Source organism: Lathamus discolor, chromosome 5 (genome assembly GCF_037157495.1).
Source record: "Lathamus discolor isolate bLatDis1 chromosome 5, bLatDis1.hap1, whole genome shotgun sequence".
Lineage (NCBI taxonomy): Eukaryota > Metazoa > Chordata > Aves > Psittaciformes > Psittacidae > Lathamus > Lathamus discolor.
The window spans coordinates 28,613,431-28,638,361 of NC_088888.1; the positions used below are offsets into that span (position 1 = coordinate 28,613,431).

The 24,931-nt window shown below is 39.8% G+C and overlaps 3 protein-coding genes across 12 annotated transcripts in view; 2 read left to right on the forward strand and 1 right to left on the reverse strand.

Annotated features, from left to right (window-relative positions):
* SDCCAG8 (SHH signaling and ciliogenesis regulator SDCCAG8) overlaps window positions 1–23,702 on the reverse strand; it is a 117,530-nt gene extending 93,828 nt beyond the window's left edge. For 2 of the 3 annotated variants that reach the window (XM_065680159.1, XM_065680160.1), the window contains exons 1-9: window positions 23,109–23,702; window positions 11,231–11,410; window positions 11,048–11,130; window positions 7,416–7,529; window positions 6,894–7,019; window positions 5,883–6,023; window positions 4,927–4,991; window positions 2,929–3,117; window positions 634–772 (exon numbers count right to left, since the gene is read on the reverse strand). In XM_065680159.1, the coding sequence (XP_065536231.1) occupies window positions 634–772; window positions 2,929–3,117; window positions 4,927–4,991; window positions 5,883–6,023; window positions 6,894–7,019; window positions 7,416–7,529; window positions 11,048–11,130; window positions 11,231–11,410; window positions 23,109–23,175 (1,104 nt within the window). In that variant the 5' untranslated portion in view covers window positions 23,176–23,702. The remainder of the gene's footprint in view (window positions 1–633; window positions 773–2,928; window positions 3,118–4,926; window positions 4,992–5,882; window positions 6,024–6,893; window positions 7,020–7,415; window positions 7,530–11,047; window positions 11,131–11,230; window positions 11,411–23,108) is intronic. The other variant, XM_065680158.1, reaches the window with a different exon arrangement.
* Window positions 23,174–23,908, forward strand: LOC136015940 (basic salivary proline-rich protein 4-like). Its single transcript, XM_065682590.1, has one exon. It carries the CDS (start codon window positions 23,174–23,176, stop codon window positions 23,906–23,908), a length of 735 nt encoding a protein of 244 aa, XP_065538662.1.
* The window catches only part of CEP170 (centrosomal protein 170), a 102,239-nt gene continuing 101,023 nt past the window's right edge, over window positions 23,716–24,931 (forward strand). For all 8 annotated transcript variants that reach the window (XM_065680150.1, XM_065680151.1, XM_065680154.1 and 5 more), the window contains exon 1: window positions 23,716–23,969. The gene's annotated coding sequence lies outside the window, so the exon portion shown is untranslated. The remainder of the gene's footprint in view (window positions 23,970–24,931) is intronic.

The following is a 24,931-nucleotide window of genomic DNA, read 5'->3' on the forward strand; positions in this document are numbered from 1 at the left end:
CCAAACAAAAAAAGCCTCTCTCAATTCCACAGTAATTCACTAATAATACAGTAGATGTCACTAAATATCAAGGAAATAATTTAGGTCAAGATTAGCTGAGCATATAAAGTAACTATGACTAACACAAGCATCAAATCAAAACTGGTTTCATCATTATTATTTACATAGCACCAAAAGTTTCCTACAAGTAGCACCAGACAGGAATTGTCATATTCAAAGAGTTCTGTCAGCTAATCAGTTCTTGCACTGCACTCATTGATGCAGAAGAGCTGTTCGTAAGCATTAAGTATTCTTTCCTGAGTAGCTCAGAAATGTGATACGAGAATTATCTTCCTACATGACATGAATACCTTTGAAAATTCTACCGTTCAATTTCTATCACCTAGTAGCGAAAGTAGGTCAGAATTTAAATGATGGCCTGAGAATACAACACAGCCTTGATGAGAATTTAAAAACTTAAGAGTTCATGTTACTGCTCAGAAACGGTCACACCGTGCAATCCTTTTGAATGTAATACATCGTATCAACATGTGACAAAGGTCTTACGCATATATTTGCTCATTAGCATGAAAACCAATTAACATTTGTGGTAGATCTAAGTACTGAAAAGCTCTAATTTCTTGATGAATTTACCTTTGTTTTTACTAAATTAGCCTCTTCTGCCATTTGCACAGCGCATTTAACTTGCTCACAAGCATTAGATTCTCTTTGCTGCATCTCTTTTATGTTTTGTCTCAATGAAAGAAATGCATCCATCAAGTCATCTCTTTCTCTGCATATAAAGAAAAAACAGATATTTCTTCTATATCTTTTCTCAAGAGAAAAAACTCAATAGGTATATCAAATATAAAATGTTAACAGGTAAAAAATGTAAGGGTGGTAAAGGCAACATGGATTAAAAGTGAAAGACAGCCTACTACTAGCTAGGCAGTATCAAAGATATCTTTTGCTTGACGATCTTTTGCTTAAAGAGGGTGGACTATTAGTAAAACTGCCAGTAATGACAGTGGAGCTCAAGTCATACATTTAAACTGAGCAACATTCCATTTGCATTACAAAATGGAGATCCAGGTTAAAAGCAAACAAACACCAAAACCAAACACCAAAAGCAAACAAACACCAAAGGCAAACAAACATCAAAAGCAAACAAACACCAAAAGCACAGGCATGTTTCTGAAGAAATAGATGGGAGCAATATGATATTATTTAATTACTCATTAAATGTCAAATGGGGAGAAAAAAAATAAAAGGAAGGGCTAGGTTCAAAAAGTAATTGAGATCACTAAGCATATCAAATGAAAACCAATAAATAGCCCTTTGCTGCAAACTGGAAGTAAACCAAACAATAAGACTTCTGGATTCTACGTCCCCTCTGAACCTTTGTTCACTAAGAAATTTAGATCTACAGCAAATGGTGAAGCACAGCCAGTAAAACTGTACTAATTAACCTCACCTTTCCATTATTTTCATACACTGAAAGCTTTTAAATCAAGAGTATAATTGCCTGTGGTTTAGGTGCAACTAGAGATTCTGTCTGCAAGCTGTTGTGTTGGGTTTTTTTTAATTCATGTTGTGTAGAATAACAACACAGTTGTATTTCCTAGAGAACTGTCACGTTTTGAAATTTCATTTCAGTCTTTTAACAAAATTCTTCTGAAAATCCCTACTGAAACCTTTTTTATTAATAAACTGCATCACAGGAAAATGTAGCTTTCAGATTTTGTTAAATCTCAAACTGAAATAACAGTATAAGTTAGATAAATAGGTCAACTCAAACACTTTATTTCAAACTACACTATAATACAAGATGACAAAAATGCACTGATATGTGTTCGTATTTTCCAGGGTCTATGACAAATAATTACTTTTCTTACAAAAGCAGATTTTGGAACATAACTTTTCAGCAACAGGGAGCTTTCCCAGAAAAATCTCGGACCTGACAACAGAAACACACGTAAATCCTGGCAACAGCCATCTAATGCTTACAGATAATATCCATCTGACAGACAATATGTACTATGTCCATTCAGTCTTTTTAATTGACCCATCACCTCATCTCCAGCAAGCTCATTCTAAAGCTTCAGAAATCCTAAGAAGCTTCAGATAGCTCATAGTAAATAGATGTCTGTTTAAGAAACTCTGAGGAAGCTGCAGCATCTTATCGTTATTACTAGCAAGTAGAAATTGAGAGATGTTTTGAAGATGATTGACCAGCAGAATTTCTGAAGAAAAAACACATTTTAATGTCGTTGGGGTTTCTGAATTTTATATATATATTCAGGCTATACAGCTGGCTTTTATTTTTTTATGATTTAAATAAAAGCTACAAATAAAATAAGGCAGCAGCAAATAATTTCATTTATTTTCATCCAAAGGAGCTTTTTTCCCCTGATTTATTGTATTTAGGTAGGAACAATGCATCCTGCCCAAACACCTGTCCTACTAAGTAAATTCAAGGGAAAAAAAATAAAAAATAATTTACACTGCTGATGTATCCTAAAAGTTCCCCAAATGTAACAGTAAGAAGAAAAACATTCAATTACAGAAAGATAAAGAACTTTCGCAGGAAATAATCAAAATGCACAGACTTCCATAATATTTGTTATGACAAAGTGAAAGGTTTATTCCTACAAAAATGGGAAACAGACTGTCAAGAGTCTGATTATCTAGACAGCCCAAGGTATCAGAATTATAATGATTGACATTCTTTTCCAGTTGAAATAAGTACCAAAACTACCAAAGACTGCAAAGTGGTTGGGACCCAGACTCACATTCAGCCACTGATTTTAGCATTGTAACTTCAACTTGGGAGTCCATTGCTACACAAGTGCACATCTCTCTATGAATCCAACCAAACATATAGAGAGATAGGGTTTAATGAAAGCAACTGTACTTTCAATAAGAAAGTAAATACCCCCCTAAACCTACTTTGTTACCCTTTCGATGGTCTGCATGTGAATATTAGAGTAAGTCTCTGCGAGAACTGCTTCGTGTTGTGCACATTTCAGACACAGACCACCAACCCAGCTAGAATTTGTGGCTGAAACAAGTAACTGCTGATGTTTTAGCCTTCCTTCCAAGTCTTTGCATGTCTTCTGAGATTCTGAAAGGTCTTTTCTACAGAAAAGAAATAAAAAATGTTATTTGTGCAATCAAACTTTTCTACAAGTTATATTTATATATAAAATATATTTGCAGATGTTACCTAAAAAGAACTGTAAAAATCCCTGTAATGAACATTATTTTACATATTTCAGTAGGCTAAGGAATACTTTAACAGAGAAATAATAGTTCAACCGCCCAATCAAAATTGTTAATAGACAAAATTATATCAATATTTTTCCTTCCCTCTATTATCAGAAAATAGTAAAGTTATACAGAAAGTTATTAGATTAAAAACTTGTAGGCTTACATATTTTCTGAACAGAGTAATAAATTCATTAGCAGGAAAAGCTATCAGCTGTGTAAACATTTCAGCACTCTAATATTTATTTTGTTGTTCTTATTAATAATATCACTCCCCATTTCTTCTCTACTCTCAACTTAACTGTAAAGTTACAATCTTAAGTAAAGTAAGAGCCCCTTGTGCTCCCTAGGCAAAATCCAGATGTACCCAACACATTTGCTCTGATCAGTGATCCACGCAAACTTCAGGTCAACCACAACTCCACAAAACCAGGGTAATTTTTTTACTTGTCTCCAAATTTTTTACCAGGTGCTCTGAAGAATTTTCTCCAGAATTTCCAAGCATCTGTTAGACTGGGGAGAGCGCAAGCGATAGGAATGCTGACATCAGGGAGTTCCAGACAAACGCACACTCTGCACATATAGACCAATTTGACAAATTTGCAATGAATCCAAAGCTTTTGGTTTGTTATGCAGGCCATCTGGGCAGCATACTCATAGTAAGTCTGACACATTCTGGTTGCATTGGATTTACTGTGCACATGATATATACACTGCATGCATGCTTATTTCCATCTGGGAAATCTTCTGTGCACTTTTTCCCATTTTAGTAGTTGGTCTATTAAATTTAAGCCACTATAACCTGAACAGAATTTGCTTTGCATATACCATTAGATAGTCATGGTACAACAGACCTATTGTTGGGAAATCTTGGAGAGAAACCAGCGGGTCCTACGTAAATTCATGCTTAAAGTTAAAACCAAGGATAGTCCCACTGGAAGCAATATAATTTTTCAATTTAATTAACATTTAAGCAAATAACTCAAGTGCTTTGCAGAACTTACATTTCAAAATATCATGCCCCTTAGGAAAAATCAAGAGGTTGAATAACGTAGTTGTGACAATTTTTAGGCCATTTTAGCCTCCAATATTTATTTGAGTGTATATAACAGGTCAAGCCAAGTAGGGGAAAAAAAACCCCAACCAAACAAATTGGATTCTGCAGCTGAAATTTAAAATCCTGCTCCCAAGCTTCAAAACAATGTTTGCCTGTTCAAAAATTATGATGTGGCCTGAACTAATTCGATGCTTAAGATTTCTAGAACTTGAAATATAAAATATTAGTAGAAGCAAGCTAACTATGGAAGAGTTCACACAAGTTAAAATTTTAACTTCTTTTTCTTTGATTGGTCTACCTTAACAGACATGATGTTTCTACAAAGGCAAAAGGTAAAAAGTATAAAGACATTCTATATCAAGTTTTAATTTCTATAAACACAATTGAATTGAATTTATAAATTTTATATATTGCCAGTGCTGCTATATAGTAGCAGTACATTCAATTTTGCTGTGTTTATATTTGAGTAACCTTTATGTAAAACCAGCTTTCAGGGACAGTATCAGAAAACACAACATAAATCCAAGCATTTTCTTGCTTAAATTGCAATTAAGAGTGTTTCATGATGTTACGAAGTAATAATTTATTAACAATAATTTTAAAGAAAAAATTAAACAGTTTACCTTAGAGACTGTATTTGAGCTTCAAGGATATTGACTTTTTCTTGATAAAGATGTTTTAGTTTCTCCTTTAGAAGAGATGGGAGGAAAGAAATGTCTTTTACTTTCTTTATAATACTATCTTTACAAATCAACTTAGACATTAGTCACATTCATTCTTTTCACCTGAAGGTATAACCTTTCTGAAGCACCAGTGTCAGGGATATCTAATATTTCACACTTGTAAAAGTCTACAAAATTAACAACCCTCCCATTTTATTTCTATACATCTTGCCAGATCCTCGTACAGTAAATTGCTTCAACTACAACTGCAGCCCTCTACAATGATTTACAAGAATTGACGATCTTGTCTTGAGTTTGTTCTTACTTTCCCACAAGTAATCAGAAGCAAAAGAGAAATCTTGATGAACTTCAAGTAGACACTATTTATTTATAATACAGTGAGTTACTCTTATTACCTGGTGAAGAACTAGGTATATAAATAAAGCACACCGATGTTAAATAAGATGATGATAACAAATCAGATAAAGCACCGGAAATTTAGTTATGATGCTTAGGAAAAAAGTCAATCAATATGATTCTCTTCCTTTAAATATGGCAGATGAAGTGAAAGTGCAATTACTGTAAAAACTAGCTTTGAAACAACTGCAGGTGTTAGGGATCACTGGAGAGGTTTTCAGCTCTAGATGAAGCATAAAATGCATAAGATCAACAAAAATATTTTACTGGGAAAAAATAATAAATACACATCATTATCTTGAAGAATTTAAGTACCCTTTAAATTCCACAGTACACACATGCACATGGATAACAAACATCAGAAGTTTCAGTTTACAATGATTTTCCCAAAATACAGCAATACTTCCCCATTAATAAAGAGAAAAAAATTAATTAAAAAAAATCAAGAACATCTGCAGCAACAACAAAGCACTGATACGTTTTGCAAAGTTAATACCAACCAGTTCTACATGCCATTTTTCAATTTCTCCAGCAGCTGATGTAGCAAAACCCTGATCTCTGTTATGTGCTGGTGATGAGGTGACAGGCTGACGAGTGCTACAGTCATTACCACCTATAGTCCAAGATTTCTCAGCATTTGCCTAAAATAAAATTTTTAATGCTTCAGTTATGTAAGGTGGGTTTTTTTAAACAAATGTCAGTTATGCATATAGAATCATAGAATCATAGAATAGTTAGGGTTGGAAAGGACCTCAAGATCATCTAGTTCCAACCCCCCTGCCATGGACAGGGACACCTCACACTAAACCATCCCACCCAAGGCTTCGTCCAACCTGGCCTTGAACACTGCCAGGGATGGAGCACTCACAACCTCCCTGGGCAACCCATTCCAGTGCCTCACCACCCTAACAGGAAAGAATTTCCTCCTTATATCCAATTTAAACTTCCCCTGTTTAAGTTTTAACCCGTTACCCCTTGTCCTGTCACTACAGTCCCTGACGAAGAGTCCCTCCCCAGCATCCCTATAGGCCCCCTTCAGGTACTGGAAGGCTGCTATGAGGTCTCCACACAGCCTTCTCTTCTCCAGGTTGATCAGCCCTAACTTCCTCAGCCTATCTTCACATGGGAGGTGCTCCAGTGCCCTGATCATTCTCGTGGCCCTCCTCTGGACTTGTTCCAACAGTTCCATGTCCTTTTTGTGTTGAGGACACCAGAACTGCACACAGTATTCCAGGTGAGGTTTCACAAGAGCAGAGTAGAGGGGCAGGATCACCTCCTTTGACCTGCTGGTCACGCTCCTTTTGAATTTTCATCACAGTAGAATATAACAACCAATAAACAATTTAATTAGATTGGCAACCTACGATAGTATTATCCACAGAAATCCATGTTTACACACTTTCATTAAATTTTGACTAAAATTTAGATTGTAGATAACCATTTACATAGCCTTCTGTAAAATAAATAAATCTGTAACACTAAGTAAAGCAACAGAAAAATAAAAAACTTACTGAGGCATCTAGAAGAGTCTGTTCTCTCAATTTATGTTCCGCAGTTAATAATTTCAATTTCTGATGAAGTTCCTCATTTTCAAGTACAACTACTTGTACTCGATTTTTCATCCCAGACAATTCCTCCTATTGGATACAGGAACTGCATGTAAAAGGCTCCCTGAGACACTATCAACATCTAAATACATCTTGAGATAGAAAGTCTAGACAAGTATTCTCAATTATCTCTTAGAGAAAAAACAAATATTCAAGACAGATTTCATAGTTCTGTAGCTTGAACATCCATATAATTTATTAAAACAAACTTTTTGTTTGTGATAGGCTATAAAAATGTCTTTAAAGACCTTTAAAGTGTACACAGGTACCAAGGCATGTAGTAAGGCTGAGTATCTACTGAACTGCATTTGGCTCAGTTTTGGTCATTATCACAAACAATCTAGAGATAAGTGTAAGCCATTTTTAAAGCAATTCTTCCTATTTAGGGTTCATGGGGTTTAGGGGTAAAATAATGTTGTCTAATACCTTGCAAAACTTCACTTCTGCTTCTAAATGGTTAATGTACTGTGACTGATCATTGATTATAGGAATAAGATCAGAAAGGGCTGGCATGTCTCCAGTTGCAGCTTCTGGGGGTTTCTGAAGGAAGTGAAGAATAGCATGTGTTACTTTCCAGTTTTCCATTTACCGCAGTAAAATGTTGCTCACATACAGAATACCATGTATACTTATTAAAACGTCACCAAGTACTAGATCAAGAAAAATTCTTCAATACAAAAAGTAAATATGTCACTCCTGTCAAAATGTACAGCTGCTTGATTACGCACATCCATAAAGCAGGATTAAATGATATCCACAAACTGATTTGTAAATGAAATTTATACTGCTATTTAAGTGCATCTTCCATTTTAGACATGTAAAGGAGTACTTTCTTCTTTATGAAATGAATATAAATATCCCTTGAATTTTAAGGAGTTCTGGAAATGCAAAAGCAACTCCTCTAAATGTTTACCAACAATTGCTACAGAAACATAACTATATCTGCAATCTTCATACCTTCAAAGAAACACAGGAAAGTGCGTAATAGGTATTACATTTATCAAGGAACTTAATTATTGGCATATTAAAAGACAAAAAAACCCTTTCTGAAGACCCTATAAACAGGTAAAATTTTTGATAGCCCCACAAATAACTAGCTGAAGAAGGTAATGAGGGGAATGCTTGTCTATTCAAGAAAAACAACTACACCTCTGCCTTGCTCAGTAAGATTTGTACAGGGATTAAGGTTTTTACAAAATGTGAAAACCACAGTTTCTACAGCTTTACAGCATTTACACCTAAGAATGCAGTACAGATAAAGAATGCAAGTAAATATTACTAAAATGCCCTTAAAGTCATAAATTAAATTCTTTCCTGAAAACTATAGCCTCTCTTTGATCCTTCGAGATCTGGATATTAGGAAAAAATTCTTCACCAAAAAGGGTGATCAGGTATTGGTACAGGCTTCCAAGGGAAGTGGTGGAATCACCATTACTGGAAGTGTTAAAAAAACATGTATATGAGGCCCTTAGTGACATAGTTTAGTGGTGGACTATGCTAACATCCCAAATAATTTGGCCCAACTTGTGCATTTCCAGAATGCCTCAAATTTCAAACCTTTACAGCACAGAATCAGAGATACTTCTGGTGGCAGTCCTAAATCTGCTGCCCTGTAAACTGGCAAGAAACAATGGGAATCAGCACAGGAATTCCAGCTCTAACAAGTGTCAGGAACCCAGGCAGGGGGCAGTTCAGTTAGCAAAGACTCAGCTTGTAGAACTGCAGTTATTGTATCAAGCAGTCTTGCTGGGCCTTGACCTTAGGTGATGAGGTAGAGAGAAAAAGGAAAATTTCTGCCCAATAATGTAGGTGTAATCAAAGAAAAGACATTAATTTGATGTTTATTGAAATTTTTATCAACGGACAAAATAAAAGAATTTTGTTAAGATTTATACAAGTGAAATATTGTAGTTTATTAAACAGTATACTTCCTGTGAAATATTATATTTAGCTACAGAAACATGCAGTCATCTACTATTCAGTAGTCATCAGTGTCCTGGGTTCAGCAGTAGCAGTTATTTTTTTCCTTCTTAGTAGCTAGTGCAGTGCTGTGTTTTGATTTTTGGCTTGGGAACAGTGCTGATAACACTGATGGTTTTAGTTGCTGCTCAAATGTTTGGTCTGGCCAAGGACTTTCTGAGCCTCATGCTCTGCCAGGGAGGAGGGGAGGCGGGAAGGAAGGAGACAGGACACCTGACCCAAGCTAGCCAAAGAGGTATTCCATACCACAGCACATCATGCCCAGGAGGTAACGGGGAGTTACCCGGAAGGGCTAGGGACTGCAGGGTTGGATGAGGTATCGGTCGGTGCTCGGCTGGGGGGAGTGGGGCAAGTTATTGGTCAGCTGGTGTTGAGGTGTTGTATTCTTTCCTCTTGTTATTTTTCTTTATTGTTATTATTATTGGTGGTAGCAGCAGTGATTTGTGTTATACCTTAGTTACTAAACTGTTCTTATCTCAACCTGTGGGAGTTGCATTCTTTTCGATTCTCCTCTCCGTCCCTCCGGGAGCAGGGGAAGAAGGCAAGAAGTGGGGGGAGTGAGTGAATGAGCTTTGTGGTTTGGGTTTAAACCACGACAATCAGGTACTTCATCATAATTCAAAGCAAAAGGTTAAAGTTACTCACAATCTAAGTTTGCTTTCCTTGACCTTTGGGGAATCTGATTTTCTTATACAGGAAGCATTTCTGCAGTGTGCAGCAAACCACCAGTCAAGCTTGTATTTTATAAGGGTTTGGGGGAGTTTTTGGTGTATGCATACTTTTGTAATTCTACTTTTTTTGAGCTTTACACTTGGTCTGTCTTCAGAACATTTTCACATCCTGGTTAACAAGAAGATGGAGGACAGCTAAAAAGGAGACTAAGGCCACCACTTCACAGAATCCCTCTCATTGGAAACTTCAAGAGAAAGAAATGGGACAATGCCTTAACAAAACAGTAAATTCCCATCTTTTCTCAGTTTATTTCTCCATCCTTTAATCCACTCCATGAAAGCACTATCACATGTTTCTAAGGAAAAGTATCCTGTTTTCTGAATTTTTCCAGTCTACTAAAATTTCACAATATAAGTAGAAAACTTTGACAAAGATGGATTAAAAGATGTTTCCCCTCCCGTCCAAAGGCTAAATAAAAATTGACAGAGATCTCTGTCATGTCAAGATCAACCAATGATGCACTATTCCCTTGAGCTACGAAACACTCCATCCTGCAGTGTTACAAGGCAGCTTACCTGACAGGATAACCAGTCTAAATTCATGGATTTTAGAACACTTAGAAAAGTTGAACTTTAAATAAAATTTCTCAATGTCAGAACAATAGAGCTAGGCTCATTACACAGGTTCAAAGCAACACAGCAGGAATAGAGGCTTTAAATTATTCTGCTGCTACCTCAACTTTGACAACAAAGAGCTGCTTGTCTTGCTTAGTATAAACCAAAAGTAGTCAGTGGAGGCCATCAAAAGAACAATGCCTTTGAATTATTTTCCTATAAAGATACTAGTATCTAGCAGTTGATCTGTAACTGAACTGTGCATTGCACATACTTTGGTGCGGTTCTGCTGCAAGAAGGCTAAATCCAAGAAGACCATTTAAGGATGTAAACTAACTTTGACACAGACCACTGCATTTTACCAGAGAGCTACAAACCTGTTCTCACATGAACACCCCTAATCCTCTAAAGAAAAAGCATAGTTACAACTATGATGATGCATATAGAACAGTCAAGGGAAAACAGATGCTGCTTTTACAGAAATTTGTACATGTAGTCAAATCCAACTGTTTCCAAAACAAAGAAGATGAACTTTTGATGGAAAAATATGAGAAAGCTGAAAACAATGCAGACTGTGACCCACACTGTATAGTCAACAAAAGAGGACAAAAGCCTAAATCTGGCATTACAGATTCCTTTTTCTTCCACTGTGGTCACAAGCATGCAAAGTTCTGGCCATAGCCTCAGGAATCTCCTGTGCCTTTTTTTTTTTTTTTCTGTATACTAGAAAACTGATCCCATAATGCATGCCATTCATTTAAAAAAACCCAAAAGAAACAAGAAGAAACATACACAGAATGGTCTCTTCCTCCTTGACAGAGAGACTTCACTTTCCATTCTTTCTTGATGTTCCAGTAGAATTTTAAGTTGATTAACTAGGGAGAGATAAAAAACATTATAACAGAAATATTTACTTTTTCCTATTGAAATTAGTATAAGCAATTTTTAAACTATTTGCTTCCACAGTAATCTTACCTGCATGACTTTGCTGCAGTTCCTGCCAGGCTGCGTTCCCATTGTCATCATTACTCATGTCCACATCATCACTGCCCTTGTCCACAGAGGACTGGTCAAATCCAACTTCACCTTCACCCTTTCCAAACTGTCTGTCCTCCAAGGCATATTTCAGTTGATGGATGCTTTCACTAGCACGATCTGAAAAAAAAAAAACCCAAACACATTAGTAGCCACAGTAAACAACATAAAAGAAAGTATTTACTGACATTTTAAATTTGCAAAAAAATGTGACCACTAAAAGCATTCAGCATCTGTCTAGCTTGACTACTTATCTAAACTCAGCCACTGGAAGCAATTACCTAAAGCAAAGAGCCAAAACAACTACTGTATATCACAACTGGCAGAAGAAATATTTACAACATTTTCAAAGAAGCAGCTATAAATAGCATCTTAGCCTGTCAATACATTAGGACTCTGCAGCAGCAAAAGTAATAATACACTTGACCCTCAAATATTTTCCAGTGTATGCAGCTTCAATACTTTTCAATGAACCTAAAGCTAATGCTTTATTTCATACAATGAGTAGGACTGGGCACCAAGAAAAATATTTTTGAATCCTAATGATGCCACCGCACAGGACAAAGCAATGCATAGCACAACTGAAAAAAAAATCAAATCAAAGTAAATGAAGTAAAAACTCAGCAAACCAAGCCAACATAAACCAGTGATTAAATAAAGACTAATGACTTCTGAGCAAGTGTGAAAAATAAATAACAACACTGACCATTCTGGGAAGAAAAAAAAATAAAAAATAAAAAAATTTCTTTCCATATAAATACAAATACTTTTATGGACCCTTTCAAGAACTTACTGGAGGGTGACACAATAATGGTCTTTTCTTATTTTCAATATTTTTTTCTTATATACCTTCTGTTTATTTTTTTATTTGATTCAGCTAACTTCAGAAAAATAAAAAACTTTCCAGTCATAAATGCCATATCACCCTGACAGAGCTGAGCATTTCCAATATGCCAGAAAACAAACTTGAGAGATTTATAGCTGAGAGATTACCGCTGGATTGGGATTCAGAAAATATCAGCTTGGTTTTAAATAATGATACTTCCAAGTACACACCATTGGACCTCAGGCACTTCCTTCTTTCAATTGCCTATATTCAAAGGGAAATGAGTATTTCATTTCTCTTCCTTTTAAGCAGTGTATATACTAACTAGAAAAGACAGTAGTAACCTAAGTAGTATGACTTTGTACAATGTTCAGCAAAGCAGGATCTCCAGATTCTACTGTAGTACCAAGGGAACTAAGAAAACTACCCATACACCATTCACAGAGCATACAACCTCAGCGAGATAGTTGTCCATCATGATACACAGCTACTTTATCAGGAATATAAGAAGACATGCTTCTTTTACATTTCTCCAAATAACACAGGCATTTGTGACTACCACTCAAAACTACCCTGAATACGAAAAGGTTCTTCAATAGTTACTAATAATTGAAAACAGAACCCTACACTCTTTAAACCTTACTTCACTTTCAGAAATATAAAACCATAGTTATTTTCTTAATTTAGCCCCGAATTTGCTAGGTAGAATTCAGAAGACATGCCTCAGAGTATAATACATGCTGCTCGCTAAAAATGTTAATAGTTTATTTCTTTTAATGAAAAGCTAAAGGCGAATAGCAGTTTAGCAGTTTAAGTCAAGAGACCAAAAGCTATGTGCAACAAAATAAGACTGTGTTCTTGTTAAAAATATACAAACTATTGAGAACAGTTAAAAAGTACAGAATCTTACAAAAGACTTGTGTTTCTATGAAAAACAAATGATGTAAATAATGTGATAACTTGTTCAACCTTGCAAAACTTGCTTAGCTTTGTGAAACTTGCCTATCTTATGCAAACTGTTACTTATGTACATAGAATAAAAAATTCCACTAAAGGCGGACCAGGTAGTGGTAACATCTGACTATCTAAGCCAAAGAAGAAAGGAGAAGGAACTTTGCAGATGACAAAGGTATAAAACAAGTAGATACTTAAAGCAAATTGAGTGTCTGGTGGGGATCTCTCTTTATTCGAATAAAGCTTTAAACCTTTGCCTCACGAGCTACTCTATTATCAGAAACAGAGTATTATTCCTTACAAGCTAGATATGTATTTTTGCCTTCACTTTATCTACCTTTTTCAAGTTCACATCATCTTGACTGAAGTTGGGAATTTGAGTCCTCCCCAAAAATGGTTTTCACAGTCCTTTTCCATCTTTTTTTCTGCTTGGCTGTAATTTACAAATGGCTTATAAGATATAAATATTCCCCCCAAAAGCATTATATTTAAGAACATGGTCCTCAGACCAGCATGCTAGCCACCACTCACTTTTTAGCAGTGCTAGTTTTTAATAAAAACATTACCCACTTCTACCTACTAATCTTCTCTCAGCACTTATTCAAGAATCAGTCATATCACAACTCACACCGCCTCTTTTTTTGGACAACCCATCCTTTTAACGAGGTCAATGTAAATGAAAACATAAAACATACATGTTAAATAGTTAGAATTCATTATAATAAACTAAATACAATTCACAAGGCAATGAGTAAAAAAAAAATTAAAAAAAATGAGGGGGTTAGGTCAAATATTTCTCTATTGGCATACTTCAGCTATTCATCCATTCTTGAGCATTCCATGATGCTACAAGGGCGGGAGGACTAATTGAGGAATGGTAGAAGTATTTAACTGATGCAATGGCTTAAATATTTAGCCAACTATGTTACAACCAGTGGTTGCCAAGAAGTGTTCAATGCCAGTTATTACCGGATGTGTCATATGATAGCAATAAAATGCCTTCATTTCCCCATTCACTGCAGACCTCTGTCAGAGAACACCAGACTATCAATATCTGCTCCAAAGGCAACGAAAAACAAATCAAAACAAACCAGAGCCAAAAGTCAGTTTTTCCTAGACTTCCTCTCTTTCTGTAGTATTACAGCTTCTGAACTGGAGGCCACTACTTTATCCTAAAAGACAACATAGATCATCTTATGTTCTGTCCTTTTCTTCCATAAATTTATTGGGCAGGAGTGATGAAACACATTAAAATCACTATCAGTGGCACACAGATGTTTACTTTTTTTGACTACACTGTCCTGTCCCTGGAATAACGTTTCCACATTTTTGAAAGCTTGCTGATTTCCAAATTATAGAAGACACTGCCATAAGCAAAGTTACCCACTGGGTAACTGGGAGTTAGGAGTTTCCCGTGGTCTTTTTTTACATTCATTAGACACCAAAAAGCTAACATTTACTTCACTAAAAGTTGAACTGGGCATGTAAAAGGTGATAAGGACATTATAGCTTTTTTTTTTTTTTCTCCTAAAAAAAGGACTGGGATAAAAGAAAACTCATTGCCAAGTTAAAAGATTAAATTTGTTTCTGCAATGTAAAAATATTCTTTTTAAATATGAAAGAAGTAGAAAGAACCTCCATGGATGCAAAGTATGGGACACCAAATTACCTTTGCTTAAGACATGATAATTTTGTAATGAATTTAGAAGTCATTAATTTTTAAGTGCTCATACATCCTACTTAACTTTTTCAGTTAGGCTGTTCTTGTAATAGCACATTTTATTGGGCCTCAGTAAAAACATACTGCAGCAAAAAGCTTGCATGCAGTACTATGATTTGCATATCAAAAATTCAATCAGAATTTTTCTTTTCTACATCCTAACATGATTCTATGAATAAAATCCAAACAAATATTTCTGTAGTTGATAAAACATTAGTGATGTGTTATTTCCTACAGAAACAGATGAGGATATGAAATTGGACTTATCAGGATTAAAACTTTAAAAAAATAATAAACATGTTTACTATAAAGCTCTTTGGTTTTCAGTTTAAAGGATCTGAGATGATTTTTAAAAATAGCAAGCTAACAACAAAACCAGATGGATCAAACCCGATACATAAAAAATAAAAATTAGGAAAAAAATAAATAGCAATGGCTCCACAAAAATGATGTAAAGTTGTCAACTACCACATATAAATCATGTACTTGCCACAAGGGACAGGCAGATCTCTTACCTAATGCCTTCACAATAACATAGCTGACGAAACACCTAATAGAAAGAAATGTATTACTTCTTATTATTTCAGAGACAGAAGCAACCAGCAGTCTGAACCCAAGATCAAGACCACACTGTTCTAGATATGAAGATATTCCTGCCCCTAAATTAAGCTAAACATAAATGCAACTTTGGACTAGATTAAGTTCATTTAAGGAAAGTGCTTTAGACAAAACCAATATAGCCCTGACAGAAACATTAAATAATGTTCAAAAAGCACATGCCATATATTCTACATGCTGAATAAAGATACTCCTTTGAGTACTGAGTCACTGACCTCACATTTACCTGAACTTGTGCAAGGCAGTTGACACTGTCCTGCAGGACATCCTTGTCTCTGAATTGGAGACACGGATTTGACAGATGGACAACTCAGTGGATAAAGCATTGGCTGGATGGTCACCCTCAAAGGGTTACAGCAACAGCTCGATGGCTAAATGGAGATCAGTGACAAGTGGTGCTCCTCAGGGGTTAGTATGGGGACCGATCCTCCCAAACATCTTTGCCCTGAGAAGTTGTGGCTGCCCCATTCCTGGCAGTGTTCAAGGCCAGGTTGCACGGAACTTTGACCAACTTGGTCTAGTGGAAGGTGTCCCTGCCCATGGCAGGGAGGTTGAAACCAGATGATCTTTAAGTTAACTTCCAACAAAAAACATTCTATGATTCCTCTGTCCTGAAAGAAGCACTGATTACTCTGGTTATTTTCTGTACCCACTGTAACTACAAAATCTAAGTATCACTCCCTGAAGATATAGTATAGGTATCTTTTTTCAAGAGAAGTGTCTTTGTATAAATATAATTGGTAGAAGGTTTTGGTATATGGGAAAATCAGTACTACTGCTGAATAACAATTTTATTTTATGTTTTTACATTGGAAACACATCACAGACCCACAGAACTTGTCAAAAAGGAGAAGAATAGAAACAAAACATACACACACAAAAGGCTAGAATCAGGACACTCTGAAGTAAAATACAACATAAAAGAGGGAAGAGATGGCTGTATGTTCAAATTAGTAACCAGCTTTGAGGGTGGGGAGAGGAACTGAAAAAAAAAACATTGTAAAAACAATTTGCCACTGAAACGAAAACAATAAAAACAGAAAACGCATTGAACCATGCCTGCATTACCTAAACAAAAGATGTTTTTTTCTGACACTGCCCAAGACTGTCTATAAAGAGCACTCCTTTAAATGAAAGCACCAAAGCTACCTCATTCATGAACTTAGAAATGCCATAGAAAATACCCTGGGAGTTAATAAAGAGCTTAGCAAAGGAATCAGCCATCCAAAACAACAGAATTACCCGAAAAACATAGAAAATTACTCCATCCAGTAGACGTGGTAAGCAACATAAACTGAAGAAAACAAACTACAACTGTATAAAAAAAGCTGCCATAAATCTGTCATTTAAAGGTAATGGTCCAGTTCTAATCATGTTTTCAGAAAGATTACTTGAAGTTACTGGCTGCAAATTCAACAAACAGTTCACTTCCTGATACCCCTTGGTTCCCAAGCAGAAAATATTCCTAGCAGATTAGGGAAGAAGGAATTGATTCTTTAGGTCTTAAAAAAAAAAACACTGTAAAATTTATGTGAAACAGTAACTGACAAAACAGACAATTAGACCAGTTAGTGAAAAAGGAAACATGAGCCTCAGTTCTGAACACTGAGCACCAACGAGGGAGCCTCAAGTCCTCAACAGGATTTGTCCAGGAGCCTGCAGATCAGCTTACACAAGCAGCTGACTCACAGGGGACAGGAACAGATTTGAACAGGTCATCTTCAGCTACTAATGGTCATTTGCTGAGGTGAGTAGCTCCAGACACGATATGCTTGAGAGGTGGGCCAGTGCCAGCCTCATGAAGTTAACCTAACCAAGTGCAAGGTCCTGCACCTGGATCGAGGCAACCCCAGGCACAGCTACGGGTTGGGCAGAGAAGAGATTCAGAGCAGCCCTGTGGAGAAGGAGTTGGGGGTATTGGTTGATGAGAAATTGAACATGAGCCGGCTTCAGTGTGTGCTCGCAGCCCAGAAAGCCAACTGTATCCTGGGTTGCATCAAAAGGAGCGTGACCAGCAGGTCAAAGGAGGTGATCCTGCCCCTCTACTCTGCTCTTGTGAGACCTCACTTGGAGTATTGTGTACAGTTCTGGTGTCCTCAACATAAAAAGAGCATGGAACTGTTGAAACAAGTCCAGAGGAGGGCCACAAGGATGCTCAGGGGGCTGGAGCACCTCCCATATGAAGACAGGCTGAGAAAGTTGGGGCTGTTCAGCCTGGAGAAGAGGCCTCATAGCAGCCTTCCAGTATCTGAAGGGGGCCTCTAAGGATGCTGGGGACTCTTCATTAGGAACTATAGTGATAGGACAAGGGGTAATGGCTTCAAACTTAAACAGGGGAAGTTTAGGGTAGATATGGAAGGAGATCGTCACTGTGAGGGTGGTGAGGCACTGGAATGTGTTGCCCAGGGAGGTTGTGAGTGCTCCATCCCTGGCAGCGTTCAAGGCCAGGCTGGACAGGATCTTGGGTGACATGGTTTAGTGTGAGGTGTCCCTGCCCATGGCAGGTGGGTTGGAACTAGATGACCTTAAGGTCCTTTCCAACCCTAACTATTCTATGGTTTAAAGGAAACTTTACTGTCCAAAAGAATATCAACTTTTAATGTTTTATTGACACTTTGAAATTATACATCCTGCACCTCTCCTGGGGTAGCATTTGACCCAAATAATTGCTTAAAAAACCTGAAACTGAGAATTTGCTTGTCAAGTTTTTATCGTGTTTTGTAGTCTTGGAATTTACTTACGATTCTAATATGCAGCTATGTTTCTTCACTGGCTGCCAAACACTGGTATGCTGCCATGCTACTAACATATTACATGACAGTTTTGAAACTGAAAGTATACTATCAATTACTACCTATGCCACAAAGATAAAATCCTAGTAAACACTGAACAATAACAACACATGGCTGTTCACTAGCCAGACCTCAAAAAGTCCTAACGTGTTTAACACTCAGATGTTTCAAAATTATTAATCCATTTAATTTGGTTTCTCAGTCTTCATAGTTGCTTTGCATTATATGAGAAATAGGTGGTTTTCAACGCAGTTTTGACCAAACTATTATCTTTAGGAGGAAACTGTTTTCTAGAGCTGCAGCATTCACTGTCATTACTTCCTAAAGCAGCCCTTTCTGAAAAGCATAAAGCATACAGATAAAGTCTGGAGTCCCTCACGTGTGAGAAACTCTAAGCATTTCCCAGTTCCTTCTGAAAAATTCTCCACCCTTAAATAAATATTACACGCTCTGTTCAGGAGCATACTTCAAAATACTTGACAAATAAAAAGTCTAAGTCAGAAATTTACAATTACAAATTACCATTTACAATTTAATTCTTGGTTGCTTCAGTGTCACAGCTAATGTATAACTGGGCCATATACTCATTTTTCTAGGACAGCTTTGACTTCACGTCTTTCCTGCTTTATTTTTAGAGTCACATAAAGCAGCCACAAAATGCAGCTTTATTTGTACAAGTCTTTTATTTTCACCTGTTGCTCTCAGAGCTTGCATCTTCATTCTGTGAATTATGTAAGACACTGCACTTGGTAATGAAGCAGAATACAGCACATAATTTCCACATCTTCTTAGGGTAGATTTACAAGATGCTTTTACCAGACACTGTACCTAAAAAGGATGGTCTTCCCCTCCCTTGTTCCTCCTTTTATACTGACTATGGCCCTAAAGTAAGCCAGTGCTGTTTGTTTACCAAACAGGCAGAAAATTCAACATAAAAAGTAAGTTAATAGTTCTCTGTTTAAGGAACCAGGTGAATGCTAGAAACAAAGAACCACCCTCTAAACGGTCTTCTCCAAATATTTACTGCTGTTGGGAGAAAAAGGGAAAGCAGCAGGAAGCCATCACACTCTGCTCTTGGCACTTGGACATTCATACTATGCCTACCAGTTTTTAGTTATTAATGTGAATACACTAGCACAGCACTAATTCTCCTTTACAAAATACTTCTATTCCCTTGAGAATAACTTTTTAATAGAAATGTTATGATCAACCAAAGACTTTGAAATGGTGTCAATTCTGTGGAAGTTTACACAGTAGCCCAGTAACCCCAACTGTATGAGTACTACCCTCTTAAATCTGTATTACACATACAATATTAAAGACTTTCATCATAAAAGGTCCATGCTATTCAGGAAAAGCCCTATTACAGGACCTTTGTTATTTCAGAACTGCCCTGTTGGGCTCTTAAGACCAGTTATGTCCTGCTTTCTGTCCTCTGGCTACCACACTCACTTCACTGAACACCTGGGCTCCCTGTGTACCAGTCTTCTGAGGGACTTATACCCCTTTACAACAGGGGTCACTGCACTGAAATAATCAATTACTCTTTGAGAACTTATACACCCTTCCATGAAACTGAATAAGCTGTAAAATGATTCTTCTGATCTCCAGCACGGGTGGTAATAACCTGTTGCCGCATATCAGCCTGGGTACAGATACTGTTGAGCATTACAGGCAGTTTAAGAACATTGTATTTCAAAACCATCAAATAATGCTCAAGGCATACCACCTGAAATTACAGAATCCAGATAACAGGAATGACCCAAATTTGGAGGAAAAATCTCAAGCTGTGTAACTGTATAATCAAAACAGGTAAAGAGTTAGGTTTGACAACTTTGAGAGTAACAATCATCTGTCTGTCCTACAGAAAACTCCTAATGGTAATGGTAATGATGTGAGAAATGCTGTACAGGTCAAAAATTGCGTATCACTGAGAAATAAACAGCTCATTGAGAAACACAGTGGAACTTACTGCCCTGCACTGGGGTTATGTTTGTGATAATATCCTACTGATACCTACTCAAACAAGAGGCACCCCTGGATGTACAAAATTAAATCTACCTTGGCACTGTATGGAAAAGGTCCATGTTTCCCAGAATGGAAAGTAAAACAGCCACCAGAACGTTGTATTCTAGAATTATTTAAAAACCATAATGTTTCCAGTCAGAAATAAATAAAATGAAAGTAAGTTGTGTGAACAGAATGCATGTAACCAATTATTAAATACTGTGAACTCTAATAGTACTCTTATACACAGTTGAGCAGCCCAGGATACAAAATTCTTGAAAAAGGCCCTTTGAAGATAGCAGAGAATTAAAGATGTCACTTACAATGTCCAGATAACTTGGCATAAAGGCATGCTTCAAAACTTCACATATCAAGAGCCTAAAAGCTTGTCACAACTATGATCATGTATATGAATGTCCCCTAGCACCCTAACAGATTTCCTAGCTGAAAGAGAAATGTCCTATTGGAACATTCAAAATACAAAAAGAGCCTAAGAGAAAATCAGAAAGATTGGAACTCAGTTGCAAAATGCTACAAAAACATTTTCATGACAAGCCTGTTCTGAATAAAGAAACAAGCTATGAAGTCCTTATCAAGCTTACTAAACTATACACGCACAAGAACATTTACATGAATAAGTATTAGGCGTCCGAAATTATGGGAATACATAGTAGGCTTGGAAACCAAAAGTCTTCAGGTTCATGTGCCGTTAGCACCCAAGGAAGCTGAGAACATCTAGTTCTGCACGGAGTTCAAGCAGCCCAACATAACCACTGTATCCAGTGGCGGGTGGATTCCCCAGCAAGATGGAGGTTTGGCACAGCACACTTCGCTACCTGCAAGCTCCAGAATTCACACCTCCATATGTCCCTGGATGAGGACGAACAGAAGAAACCCGACTTCTCCACTGCCTGCATGCCACCATTTGGACTAGGTAGAACTGACTGGCCTTCATTCGCTAAAATGAAAGGCAGGTCAACCACTGAGCTATAACAGAAGGAGAACATGAATTTATTAAAATTTTTCAGTAACAGCATAGCCTCTTCCCAGATCTGCATAAAAGCAAGCAAACAAGCATGAAAAAGTATTCTAGGTAAAAGATAATCACAAACACTCTTAAAAGAACTATCTTGTGAAATTCACCAAATTTTCCACATTGGCTGAGCTTGCAGTTACACCTATACTAGTGTAGCAGAAATGAACAAAACCCCTTGAAGTGTAGCCTTTCTAAATTAAGTTATGTCTCTGTGAATGACAATACTGGCTCAAAGCAAAGGCACAGTGCCATTAGAAGATCTACTAAGCAGAAAAATCCTAGTTTATCACTCTTCTTTTTTCAACAGGAGTCAATAGGCAATACTTTGCCTCCATGAAAAGTCCAAATCAAAACCAAGAAAACTATCCAGTGGTTTTCCATACTCACCCACAAAAAAAGGAAATCTGATATAGTACCAAGATTATCCATGTCTATGTATGGCAGTTCATAGGGGTTTATTAATTCCTTTTACATATCAAAAGAGGAACTGTATGCATATTAGGAGATGCTCTCGTATTTGTCATTTTAACTCTTCTACCTGCAAGCGCCAAGCAGCATCTACTAGCTCACTAAACCTACAGGAGAAGGAAACAGAATCAGCTAGGTTGGAATAGAATTTTAAGATCACCAAGTCCAACCTTTACACTAGGACTGCCATGTCCAGCACTAAACCATGGCACTAAACATGGCACACTTTCAGAGACAGTGATTCCACCACTGCCCTGGGCAGCTTGCTCCAATGCCTGACTACCCTTCAGAGAAGAAATTTTTCTTAGTATCAACTCTAAACCTCCCCTGGTACAGCTTGAGGCTGTTTCCTCTTGTCTTATCACTCATTAATTGGAAGTATCAGCCACCTCCTTGCTCCACCTCATTTCAGGTAGTTCTTTGAAAAGTCCCTTCCATAGAAGTGACTCTTCAGAGCTCTGCCTTCTGGAGCAAATAAAATCCATCCTCAGTGCAAAGGACTGATGCTATTTTGAAAAGAAAATACAAAATACCTGCTAAGAATCAAATATCAAGTAGATACGTAAAATTATTTCAATTCATCTATCTTTTTGCAGTGACATATCTATATTACAACTACACTTTAATTCACTCGTGTCACAACATGTGATGTGTGGGCACTGTGTCAAAACCACAACTTTCTGCACCAAATGGGGTGACATACCCACAGATTACCTACTGCCTTTCTTCAGAATCTGGACACTCAGTCTGGCTAGTCAGAGACAGTCTGAAGGCTGGTAAAGCCCAGGTGTCATAGCTGAGAGATTAAGGCATTCTCTCCCAGGCTATATACTTCTTGGATAAGGCAACTGGTATGAAAACAGGTTATGACATGGGAAATAATCAATCCCGTTAGAAGCAATTTGTACCCTCTTCTTTACCACATCTGGAATCTCAATGACAGCTAACACCCTTGCACGAACCAAAAACCCGGCAGAAGAGGCAGCGGCCCTGTCAGAGCCAAGTTCTGATCGTACACCTCCATGCAGTGACTTTAACTGCACCAGTGACCGGATTCAGGCAGGACCAAAAACAACTTAAGTGATGGACTTGGCAGTCCTGGGGTAACGGTTGGACTTGATGATCTTTAAGGACTTTTCCAACCAACCGCGCTGGGGCCGTGTTTCCAACTTCCCTCTTGCCGCCAGCCGCGCCGAGAGCCGGCGGGACGCGCTTCCTCAGCACGTCCACCTCGGAGAGCGGCGGGACGGCCCAGCCCGGCCCCCGGCTCCGCACCGCCCAGCCCCGCAACGCTCCGCGGTAGGAGGCAGCCGGGTACAGCGAAGCCCTCCCACAGAACACGAGAGCGGCGGGCGGGAGAAGCAGCCCGCTCTCACCCCGCGGCAGAGCCCGCTCACCTTGGAGGCGCCTCTGGTACCGCTCCAGGGACTCTTCCAGGGCGGGCTCCTCGCGCGGCGCCCGCATGAGGAAGTCGCCGCCGGCTCCCGGGGAAGCAGCCGGCGCTGCCCCGAGGCGCCGGTGGGGAACGGCGGTTCCTCCTTCCCGCGTTCCCGGGAGGCCCCCAGCTGCCGCCAGCTCCCCAGCGCGGCCGCTGCTACCGGCCGCCCCTGGGCAACACTCGGGGCCGGCCACGCCCCGCGTGCACAAGAACGCACTAAACTACAAGTCCCAGCGCGCCCTGGGAGGTGGAGCCCGCGCCTGCCACCCACCGCCGGCACGAGGCAGCCCCTCCTCGCCCCCCTTTGTTGCGGACGGCGGCAGCACTCGCGCCTGCGCACGCTGCAGCCCTTCCGCCTACGTCCTCAGCCCCGCAGTGGCTGCGGATAGCGCAGGTCCAGTCATGACCGAGGCGGGGGGGGGGGAACGGACAACGGCGGGAGCGGGAATCGGCGTTCACCGCCCGCCGCTGCGTACTCTGGCGCCTGCGCTACGGCCGCCCGTCAGTGGGAACGGAGCCGGTCATTGTCTGCAGCCAGCGCACGCGCGAAGCGACCTCCCCGCTGCAGGGCGTTGCGCGCCTGCGTACTTCCCCCTCCTTCCCCCCCCGCATTGTGTGAGCTCGAGTGGCGCCTGCGCAGTGTCGTTCCCCGCTCTGCCCGTTAGCCGCTATGTGGAGGGAATAACGTTGGGGCCGTTGCCAGAGGGACACCGACCGGAGCGCCCCGCCCCCGCCCCGCTGGGGATGTCGGCTCTGTGAGCACCGGCGGCGGCACCGCTAGGGACGGCCCCTCCCCGGCGCGGCGAGCCTCCTCGAAGGGGTGAGTGAGGATGCTGCCGCCCTTGCGCGGATCGGGCGGCAGCCGTGACGCGCAGAGGGACCGGGGTCGCGCTGTTCATCCGCCCGTTGTCTATTGTGTCAGGCGGCCCTCGCTCGCCGGGACTCGGCGCCTTGCGGCGGGGTCTGCGGCCGGCCGAGGGGCGGTAGCGCGGTGTGGGCGCAGCCCGCTCCCCCTCCCCCGTCTCCGCTGGGTCCGGAGGCAGCTCCGCGCCCCCGACTTCCTTTCCTCTCGTGAGCGCGGCGGGGGCCAGTGGCGGGGGGCTGCTGCTGCCCCAGGGTATCACTGCAGGCTGGATGCGGGCGGCGTTGCCGGATCCCGCTGCCCGTGTCTCCTTGCCCCTTGCCACCCCTTGCTGTGGCTGCCACCACTGGCACACCCACCCACCCGGCCGGCTGGCTGGCTGCGGGCACCGGGGCTTCTCAGCCTGCCTTCCCCTCCCGCGGGCGGATTTCCGCGATTCGAGCGGGCGTCTCCAGAGGTTTAATTTTTTATTGTTGGTTTTTTTTTTTCTGTTGCCCCTATTTGACAGTCTGCCCCGCGGCTGGAGGTGGCGTGTCTCCAGATGTCAGGGATGCCGGTCATTCGAGAGGCGGTGTTTTCCCCCGTCTCCTTAAAATCATGTCTCCTGAGAAGGCTGATGGAGAAAATCTGTTGGTCTTCCCTTTTCTCTTACTGCGTATTTTCCCCCATCGAGGCGGAATTTTGCATCGAGGATGCAGTATGTTTCTGCATTCAAACGTACTCCCCCGAAGGCGCGACTTCCCCTTTCTTGGGGCTCTCCCCGGGGACAACGCGAAATAACGCTTTTTGTTCCTGGCGGCGAGAAGCGGCGCCGCGGCCACTTTCGTCTTTGTGGCGCGGGAGCGAACGGGTTACCGAGCTAACAAAAACCCGATGGCTGTTCCTCGAGCCGAACGCGCGGTGCAGCGGAGGAAGCAGGC

Excerpts from the sequence above, each read along its gene's own strand:
- LOC136015940 (XM_065682590.1), top strand. The coding sequence starts at position 23,174 with ATGAGGAAGTCGCCGCCGGCTCCCGGGGAAGCAGCCGGCGCTGCCCCG.